Here is a 10,888-nt window from a genome sequence, read left to right on the forward strand (position 1 = left end):
ATACTTATCAAACTAAGTGGGACACATAAAAAAATCTTTTAAGTAAACCCACTTACTTCTAAATGCTTAGTGGCCTCTTCATTTCTGGACATAAGCATCAACTTCGTACGAATACTTCGCAAATGCATGTCACTTAAAATGTTTACTCTCTTCACAGTTGCTTCACTGGCAGACTATAAACAAACAAGTTAATCACTCAAAAAAATCTTATTTTTCAAGATCATACAAAGACCTTCCACATAAAGCTTTCCTTGATTCTCATCTGTTATACTTCTCTCCTCACGCGCCACAGCCTCTCCCCACAAGTATTCTTACGCTCTTTTCTGAATTCCCATACTATTTATTTCTGATATTCAAATTATAACTGGTGGAGACAGGAGGATCCAAGATCCCACACATTAATAATTTCATGTTGTTAAGAATGTCCTATTTTTATCTCCTTATTCCGCAAAAGGTAAGAATTTAACATTTTATAGCTGTAAAAATTTTTTCACCCATACAGATTAATAAATGCACTATATACAAAATTAGCTTTTATCTTTTGAAATATTTAATTATAAAATATGTAAAATATACACTGGCTACCTTAAGATATGGAGTTATCTTACCAGTATCATTAGCTGTGTGGTTTCTGGATGGTAAAAAATTCTGCATGCTCCTACTGCTTTCTTAAAATCTTTATGTGCATTTTCATTAGCACACCTAGGGAGGAATTAATTCATATTTAAGACTTAAATAATAGATTAAATTCAGAAAGCAATCAGAACAAACTAATTTTGACACTACCCATTAAAACTTTTCTTTAAAAAGATTTTCTATCAGAAGTTTTTGACTGGGTACTTGGGGGGAAAAAAAAGATTCTGGTTACACTAAAAAAATAAAAAAAATCCTGTTAATTCACAAAGAAATTCAACAGTAATCAAAACTACTCACGCCTCTCTCAAATCCTCAGGAACATCCACTGTGCACTTAAAGAAGGTATTTTTTTTGACAGTTTTATTTTGATTGACAGGCCGAAGTCGTTCAAATGTGACTATTTCATTGTAAGTGGCATCACAAGCAGCATATTCAATGACATAAAACTAAAAGACATCAAAATACTTTAAAAATCCCATCTGAACAAAAATAATGAGCTTTAAATGAAGTTCTAATTGCCTTGCTCAGCTTAACCAGCAGACCCTCCCCCTTGTGGCACAAATACTAAGCACAGCTTAGTTACATCAATCTGTTTTGCCTTAAAACTAGATTATATGTTCTTACAACCAGGAACCTTGGTGGTCCTCACATGTTTGAAGTAAACCCCTGGAGAGCAGCTTTAATGTTTGCAAATTCAGAAAACAAATGAAAATTAATGGTCTGATAAACCTTTTAAATGTATGATGAACTATTTATAAAGTAGGTGGTTAGAAACAATACTAAGAGTTAAAGTGGCATTTACAGAAACCGAGAGTTGAGGCATTACTTACCTCTCCTTTCATCATTCGAACTTTAGCCAACCACCATCCACATGGTTCTTGGTCATTTGCTCTTGAATACACCTGAGAAGAGGGGGGAGGAAAAGTCCTTATCTATTCATCCTGAAAGATTTCAACATAAACAATGACTTATTTTAAAACCAGAATCAAAAATGTCACTGTATGTGTGTTACAGATAGTTTAATGAAAGAGTCATGTACATTAAATTATACTACTGAAAAACCGAACCGTTTTTGGAAATCCCAAATGGGGATATTTCCAATTTGGCTCCTTAGAAATCTAATTCCAGGGGCGCCTGGGTAGCTTAGTTGGTTAAGCGTCCGACTTTCACTTAGGTCATGATCTCGCGGTTCGTGGGTTCGAGCCCCGCGTCGGGCTCTGTGCTGACTGCTAGCTCAGAGCCTGGAGCCTGTTTCAGTCTGTGACTCCCTCTCTCTCTGACCTTCCCCTGCTCACGCTGTCTCTCTCTCTCTCCTAGAAATAAATGAAACATTTAAAAAAAAATAAAATCTCTTTAAAAAAAAAAAGGAATCTAATTCCAAATTCTTTAGTTTCCTATACATAAGTATTTTTCTTTCAATTTTGTTTAAATGTTTTGTTTATTTCTGAGAGAGAGAGAGAGAGAGAGAGAGAGCGGGCATGAGCAGGGGAAGGTCAGAGAGAGAGGGAGATACAGAATCTGAACCAGGCTCCAGGCTTTAAGCTAGTTGTCAACACAGCCTGACGAGGGGCTCAAACACACGAACCATGAGATCATGACCTGAGCCGAAGTCGGACGCTTAACCGAATGAGCCACCCAGGCGCCTCTATTCGTAAGTATTTTCAAAAATTTATTCTTAGAAAACAGTTTAACAGTGTGAAACAGTTCTTCCAGTTTCCATCAATACTGTCATCTTTAAGCACTGCATTCTGATGATTCAAGTAACAGACACAAAGATAAGCTAGAACTCATTTAAGATGTATTTGATATCTGATAACTATTTTTAAGATGTTGAATTCAAGAGTTGTTTTCAAAAAGAAATCCAATCTTAAAATTCCTTCAAGGATGTATTCAGATTCCTTGCTGAAGAACCCAAATCAAATGCACAAATGGTTCTACTGAACAATAAAAATAAATTTAGTACATAAGTATCTTAAAAACCTACGTAAAAAATTTTTTCTTATACGCTCTGTATTTGTAATTACCAAGTAGCTTGTTAACACATTAGGAAAGATTCCATTAGGGATTAGAGTTATTTCTTATAATACAGCATCTTGTTTATCATTTTCAACACATGGAAATCTGGGGAGTGAAGAGGGGAGGCTGGAAGAACAGATAACCAAGAAGTACCCCACAAAAATCTTGATTATATGAACTAAGGATGTCTCTGCAAAGAAGGCCAAAAAATTCAAAGTTAACACCCATCTATGGGTTAAGTGAAAACTATTAATATGCAAATAGTTTCGAATAGCCTAAAGCTTCACTAAAGTCATCTAAAAGTAACCTTAAAGTGGGGGAAATGCTGAAAATGTAAATGAGTAAGTCAAAGTCTCATGATCAACTTCACAGTGCACCATGATCAGACAAAAAGGAAGACCTATATATACCACTCAGGCTCCAGCGGACTTAACTTTAGCTTTGCCATTTCTTTATGAGCAAATCTACTTCATAACTTTTATCCTTTCTTACAGGTCTCCAAAATACAATAAATTTTACTTTCTTTAAAATAAAACAGGGGCGCCTGGGTGGCTCAGTTGGTTAAGAGTCTGACTTCGGCTCAGGTCATGATCTCATAGTTCGTGGGTTCGAGCCCCGTGTCGGGCTCTGTGCTGACAGCTAGCTCAGAGCCTAGAGCCGGTTTCAGATTCTGTCTCCCTCTTTCTCTGACCCTCCCCTGCTCATGCGGTCTCTAACAAATAAATAAAAACATTTAAAAGTTTTTAGAATAAAACAAAATTCATTCTATCTTGCAATTATTGTATGTATCCAATGGAACCTCTCTGCGGAAATTTAGTGATCCTGTTTTTTCTCTATCTTGAAACATTTTACTACTGCATCATCATCCACCAATTATTCCTAGCTGTACTTTTAAAGAGTATAAAGAAAAAAGAGTGATGGTATCACCTGAAAGAACACAACAGTGAAATATAGTGTTACTACTGCATCATCCTGTAGTTTCTTTACTGCATAGTCTTTCAAGAAGAAAGTATAAAAAACTGGAGACACCATTCTTGCAGTCTTTTTGATTTTCACTGAACAATTAAGAATTCAGAATTCTTAGAGGTCCTGGGTGGCTCAGTTGATTAAGCCTCCGACTCTGGCTCAGGTCATGATTTCGTGGTTCACAGGTTTAAGCCTTGTGTCGAGCTCTGTGCTGACAACTCAGAGCCTGGAGCCTGCTTCAGATTCTGTGTCTCATTCTCTCTCTGCTCCTCCCCCACTTGTGCTGTCTCTCTCAAAAATAAATGTAAAAAAAATTTTTTATTAAAGAACTCAGAATTTTTCATTTTCCACCCATAACTGCAAAGACATAATTTACAAAGGAAGGGCTTTTACAATTATTAGAGGAATCAGGACTGATGCAGAGACAGCACTCTAGATTCTAAAGATGATTGTGACTCTCCCACTATGAAGCTCTTAGATGACGACAACCTACATGAATATTCCCAAACAATACACTTCTAAGGAGAAAAAGGAAATTTAGTATTCTCATCCAGTTAATAATTCAAATTGGGACTTCATCATACAAAATCCTGAGACCAGACTGTGGACCATTCTGTTTTTTCTAAAAGGACATGTGACCATATTCTTTCATCTTTTGTTTGCACAACAAAATGTACCCCATACAATTCAAAAATGGACAAATGCCAAAACATCTGTGCATGCAAAGATGACTAGAAAGAAACAGATGATAGACATGCAAAAAATTCAATGGATTAGTCAATGCAATCGGTTAAATATGAAAATGGTATAATTGTAGCACAAAGATGACAATGCTCTGTTCAATAAAATTAGAAGCCACTAAAAGTTCCAAAATATTCTTAAAGTACTGTAAAATGAACCAGAAAGAAATGATAAACCAGAACTTACTAGATGTGCTTTAAATATGACATTAGTATTTGTAAGACGAGTTTATTCTGGATTTATATGCTTGACAGCAGATGAGCAATAAGTAATAGAGATCTGTTCTCACTTTAGGTAGATGTACTATCAAAACGAGGAAAATATGGAATAAATAGTTGAATTTGCTGGGGCACTTGGATGGCTCAGTTGGTGGTGAGTCTGACTTCAGCTCAGGTCATGCCCTCATGGCTCAGGAGTTCAAGCCCTCCATCAGGCTCTGTGCTGACAGCTCAGAGCCTGGAAACGCCTTAGGATTCTGGGTCTCTGGCTCCCTCTGCCCCTAGCCTGTTCATGCGCTCTCTCGCTCTCACTCAAAAGTAAATAAACATTTTTTTCTTTAAAAAGCTAATTTTGCTACGTTTAAATGCTCATTAAAATACTTAATGTTGACCTTCAGCATCCCTTATTATTAACTTCTGTGAAACTGTATGTAAAATGACTTTTTAAAAAATTGTTTTAATGGCCCACAGACCCAAATGGAAGTGATGACCATCTTCCTAAGAATACTGCAAGTTACAAGAAAACCCTAAGAATAAGAGGGAAAGTGCCTATGCCAAGTACTATCTCAGAAAAGAAGTTCAGGTAAACAGACTGGAGTATCTCTTGGTGATCTAGTGCATGGGTAGCTCAAAAATTTGCGGACAAAAATAGGTCTTTAATCTACCTAAATCTTCTTGTTCTATTTCTATTTTCACCAAAACACAATCTTCTAGAAATCTGGCTTCCTATTTCAGTTACCTCCAAAAGAGAGAATAAACCATTCAGGACTGTCTTGAGGCTTTCTTTCTCATGGAACATTAAAATGCTGGCTTCCATTCTATACTTACATCTACCTCTATAAGCTACATTAATAAGTTTACCTCTGAAAAACAAAGCCACTCACATAAAGCCTACTAAATCCAAGTTCCTGAACTTGAATCAAACGGTATGAATTTGGCTCCACCTGAGTGCAATGGGTCAAATCATATTCTTTACAAAATGAACAGAACACTCATACAATAAAAAATCACTTCACTGACCCAGCATAATTGTGACCTAGTAGATCATGTCTCAGATGTTGATCACTGTATTTACTTATGATTAGATCATTGGAGTAGGAGCTCCTCATAGAAACTCCCTTTATTCAGACTTTAAATTTCCAAACTATTCCAAGAAAATCACACTCTAAAGCAGTGGCCCTCATTGTCTTAACATCTCTTTCTTCAAATCCAAGGAAGGTCTTTAAAAAACAGCTGACTAAAAAGTACAGAGAGAAACCTAAAAACACAACAGTACTCAGGATGAAAAAGTGGAGGATGGAATATGAAGAATCAAATTCCAAAAATGTATTTCAGGGTTCTTTCTACCAAATAACTCCAAGTCAAACCTTATTACAAAATGGTTTCCAAATTCTAGTACATAACCGAACTATTACTTAAATGGAATTCCAGTCTAGATCCTAACATAACCAACTTTTCATTCAAGATATTAATGTTCAACTATCCCTTTCAAAGTCACAACCAAATAAAGATAATATGAACACCAGAAATTTTTTTTACCAATTTCACCAAATTAACTATAAAGAAAACTTCTAAATAATGTTAACCACTAAACTGAATATTTAATCCTAATGGGTAGTTTTAAAACTATATGAGATACATTTATTGAGTACTATTCTTCTGTGTCCAGTACTTCATCTCATTACAATCATAATCTATTATGAAGAAAACAGAAAATGTACATTAGGAAAGCAAGCTTAACATCTAGATAACACTAATGTAACTTATCTACCTATACAATAGTATTTTCTCATTTGTGTATGTTGCTGATAACTTTCAACAAATGGGTTTCATAAGTCTTGAAAAATGGCCGTTTCCCATATAACAAAGAAGAATATGTTCACCTCGTCTTTAAGAAACACATTTAAGAACATTTCCCAAGCATTAAGACTAACAAGACTTGGAATACTACAAACAGGTAAAATTTTCAGACTGTTTCCAGGAATCAAACTGAGACATTTTTTAAAGGCACAATGGAGGTGCTTAGGTGGCTCAGTCAGTTAAGCGTCTGTGTCAGCACAGAGCCCGAAGCCTGCTTTAGATTCTGTGTCTCCCTCTCTCTCTGACCCTTCCCTGCTTGCACGGTCTCCCAAAAGCAAATAAAGATTTTTTTTTTTTAAAAAAGGTACAATGAAGGGCCGCCTGGGCTCAGTTAAGCGTATGACTTCGGCTCATGATCTGTTTGTGGGTTTAAGCCCCAAGTTGGGGTCTGTGCTGACAACTCAGAACTTGGAGCCTACATCAGATTGTGTCTCCCTCTCTCTCTCTCTCTCTCTGCCCTTCCCCAGTTCCTGCTCTGTATCTCTCTCAAAAATAAACATTAAAAAAAAAAATTTAAATAAAGGTACAATGGAAACTACACGTATCTTGCATCTTTTGTATAAATAAAATAGTTTATCTTTTACACATTTTTTATTCATTTTTGAAAGAGGAAAAGAGAAAGCACATGCATGCAAAAAAGGGGGAGGGGCCAAAGGGGGGAGAAGAATCCAGAGCAGGCTCCACACTGTCAGAACAGAGCCAGATGTGAGGCTTAAACTCACAGGTGAGATCATGGCCTGAGCCGAAATCAAGAGTCAGATGTTTAACCAACTGAGCCACCTAAGCACCCCTACAATACTGAATTTTAAAATTTTAACATAAAGGTATGTCTTAATTCAAAGTATTCTTATTACCTTTACCAACTTTCTCTCAAGGCTTCTATTCCAACATTTAATTAAAATAAAGACATATAAACTTAAAGTCTGACAATCTACCCTAAAATGAGAGAAAAGGCATATGCCAGAAGAAAAAAAAGTGCCAATTCTTATCTCAAACAAAAAGCATTACAATTCAAACAAATAAAAAACTTTTTATCAAATATGTTAAACCCAAGAGTAAGGCTTTAAAAAAAACTTTTAAAAGTATACACTAGCTTGAGATGTCATGCTTTCTATGTAATGTGTTTGTGCAAGCTCAGGTATTAACTTGGTGAACAAACCAGGTATCTATAATGAAAAGACAAATCTTCACATGTAAAATTACCAGGAGAAAAAACATTTTCTACTCCACTTCTAGTTATCTCAGAACATTATTTATCCAGCGTAAGAAAACCTAAAAAAATCTTTTTCCCATTACCTCCAACTTCACAAACTGAGCACTTTCTTAGGAATCTTAAGTTAGCAAAATCAAACAAGCAAACACTTAATGAAAAATTTAATTGTATTGAAAGTTATAAAGATTTTAAAACCTATGCCACCACTTCTTGAAAGTCAAAAAAGAGGGGTGCCTGGGTGACTCAGTCGATTAAGCTTCCGACTTCAGCTCAGGTCATGATCTCACAGTTTGAGGGGCGCCTGGGTGGCTTAGTCGGTTAAGCGTCTGACTTTCGCTTAGGTCATGATCTCGCAGTTCGTGGATTCGAGCCCCGCATCGGGCTCTGTGCTGACTNAAGCTCCTGCTCTGTCTCCCTCTCACTCTCTCATAAATTAAACTTTTTTAATTTTTTTTAATTAAAAAATAAGTCAAAAAAGAAACTGACAAAGAGGGCTTAAAAATAAACCTTGGAATTTCAGACCTTTCAAAATCATCTTTCTATTATAAATCATATTGTAAGCCTCATAGGTTGACTGAAAGGTGAATACTCAAGTAGCCTAACATTTTTATGAGAGCAAAATTTTAGGGCGAACCATATAAAATTATCAATATTCAACTATTCCTGACCTACAAGAATGAAAATTTCAGGTGACTCAACTTTAAACAAATGCCTGAAAAACTCAACAAAAATCTCTCTTCCGGATCACTTTTGTTCTAAATCCATTACCGGTGACCAAATCAAAGCGATCTTTCCCTTCTTCAAAAAGGAAGAGTTCCTAAACATGCAAAAGAACAGGAGGTCCAAGTCTGGCACAAAACTGACAACACGCTGTGAATACAGCATAATATATTAGAAAAATACATTCAAGGGGCGCCTGGGTGGCTTAGTCGGTTAAGCGTCCGACTTTCACTTAGGTCATGATCTCGCGGTTCGTGGGTTCAGGCCCCGCGTCGGGCTCTGTGCTGACTGTCGGCTCAGAGCCTGGAGCCTGTTTCAGAGTCTGTGACTCCCTCTCTCTCTGACCCTCCCCTGCTCACGCTGTCTCTCTCTCTCTCTCTCTCCTAGAAATAAATAAAACATTAAAAAAAAAAAGAAAGAAAGAAAAATACATTCAAGACAAAAACTGAAACTGGTTCTCAGCTTCCCAACCTTCAGGCTATACGACCCAGGAAAGAGTAATAAAGTATTCACAGTGTTTAGTAGAAGAGATCCTCAAAAGACTGCTATGTCAAACTGAGATAACCTGTTTAAAAAGCCACTTACATTATTATACATACTAGTGTTATAGAAGCATTACCTATTATTACTGCTTTATGATATGTGCTGGCAGAAAGAAACAAAGGCTGATGATTTAAATAAATATACTAAAACATACTGTGTAATAAGTTAGAGAAAAGTATCAAGTTAGGTTAAAAACCTAAACACTCCTTTAAAAAAAGACTATACCTGTAGAAATACTAAAATGAGTATCCTGAAGGCCACATCAAAAAGAAATCGGCAGACTGGAATGAATTATAAATTCTTTGTGGCAAAATACACTTTTTAACTGAGAGAAAGTACACTATATAACTCAAAAACTTAGATAAAATATAAAATTGTCCTATTATCAAAATCTACATGGACAAAAAACCTTACACAATTCATAGAACAAAGGGATAACAGCCAATAAACTAATTTAAAAGAAGGTCCATATCACTAGTGATCAAAGAAATGAACACTCAAGGGGTGCCTGGATGGCTCAGTCAGTTGGGTGGCCAACTTCGGCTCAGGTCATGATCTCATGGTTCGTGGGTTCGAGCCCCGCATCGAACTCTGTGCTGACTGCCAGTTTGGAGCCTGGAGCCTGTTTTGGATTCTGTGTCTCCCTCCTCTCTGACCCTCCCCTTCTCACACACTCTCTCTCTCAGAAATAAATAAAATCGTTAAAAATTAAAAATAAAAAGAACACTCAGAAGACATCCCCTTCCTGTTATCAGGTTTATAAAACTTTACAATTAATAACAACCCAGCCAGCCAATCTATGAGGAAACAAACACCATTCTGTGTCAGCAAATGTGCAATGGGTAAATCAAAATGCACTTTTGGGGGGACAAAACTGGTACATTTTGGTAAAAAATTTGAAATATACACGCCTTCAATTTAGCAACTGAACTACTCAGATTCCATACTACCAGAAACTATCAGATCAACTACCAATTTACTGATCAACTACCAGAAACTGATTTACTGATCAACTCTGGGTTTTATGTTTTGGCAATAGCAAAAAACCTGCCAATAACGTCAATGTCTTCTAATTATGATACATCTATCTTAATAAATATTATGCAGGTGCTTAGAAAGAATGAGGTTAATCTGTATATGCATACATGAAAAGGTCTAATTATATCCTAACTGAATACAGAAATCACAAATATATAATGTATTCTCAATTTCTGTAACTTAAAAAAAAAACTTATCTATAAATGCAAATAAAAAATCTGAAGAGACACACAACTCTGGTAAATAACATTTAAGCTTTGGTAGACAAGCACACCCACAAAGAGAAAAGGTTTGCTTTTCACTTTATATAATTCTGTATTTCATTTTTTATATTAAACTTTATCATTATTTACAACAAACTATGGAAGCATCAAAATGTGCATCAAACCAAATGTGCATCGACTGAAGAAAGAAGACGTAGTGTGTGTACACACACACACTACATATAATGGAATACTATTCAGCCATCAAAAAGAATGAAACCTTGCCATCTGCAATGACATGGACAAAGGCAGAGAGTGTAACATTAAGCAAAATAAACTAGTCAGAGAAAGGCAAATGCCATATGATTTCACTCATATGCAGAATTAAAGAAATAAAAGGGGGAAAAAAAAAGAGGGACAAACCAAAATACAAATTCTTACTGAAAACAGATGGTTACCAGAGGGGAGGTAGGTGGGTGAAATAGGTGAAGGGAATTAAGAGTACACTTATCTTGATGAACACTGAGTAATATACGGACTATTCAATCACTATACTGTATGCCTGAACTATTTTAACACTGTATTGTATACTAACTACACTAGAATTAAAAAAAATTTTTAAAGGGTGCTGAGTTTTCAAAAAAAAATTTGGTTGAAAATATAAGGCACCAATAACCATAATTCCTAAACATTCCAGGTCATATAAACAGATTCCTAACTAATGATGTCAAAAA

At 35.8% G+C, this 10,888-nt stretch overlaps 1 protein-coding gene across 5 annotated transcripts in view; it reads right to left on the reverse strand.

Annotated features, from left to right (window-relative positions):
• Window positions 1–10,888, reverse strand: part of FXR1 (FMR1 autosomal homolog 1) — a 65,725-nt gene that overhangs the window by 27,710 nt on the left and 27,127 nt on the right. For all 5 annotated transcript variants that reach the window (XM_077770562.1, XM_077770561.1, XM_077770560.1 and 2 more), the window contains 4 exons: window positions 1,467–1,538; window positions 934–1,082; window positions 609–702; window positions 57–173 (listed from right to left, as the gene is read on the reverse strand). In XM_077770562.1, the coding sequence (XP_077626688.1) occupies window positions 57–173; window positions 609–702; window positions 934–1,082; window positions 1,467–1,481 (375 nt within the window). In that variant the 5' untranslated portion in view covers window positions 1,482–1,538. The remainder of the gene's footprint in view (window positions 1–56; window positions 174–608; window positions 703–933; window positions 1,083–1,466; window positions 1,539–10,888) is intronic.

Source organism: Crocuta crocuta, unplaced genomic scaffold (genome assembly GCF_008692635.1).
Source record: "Crocuta crocuta isolate KB4526 unplaced genomic scaffold, BGI_CrCroc_1.0 scaffold256, whole genome shotgun sequence".
NCBI lineage: Eukaryota > Metazoa > Chordata > Mammalia > Carnivora > Hyaenidae > Crocuta > Crocuta crocuta.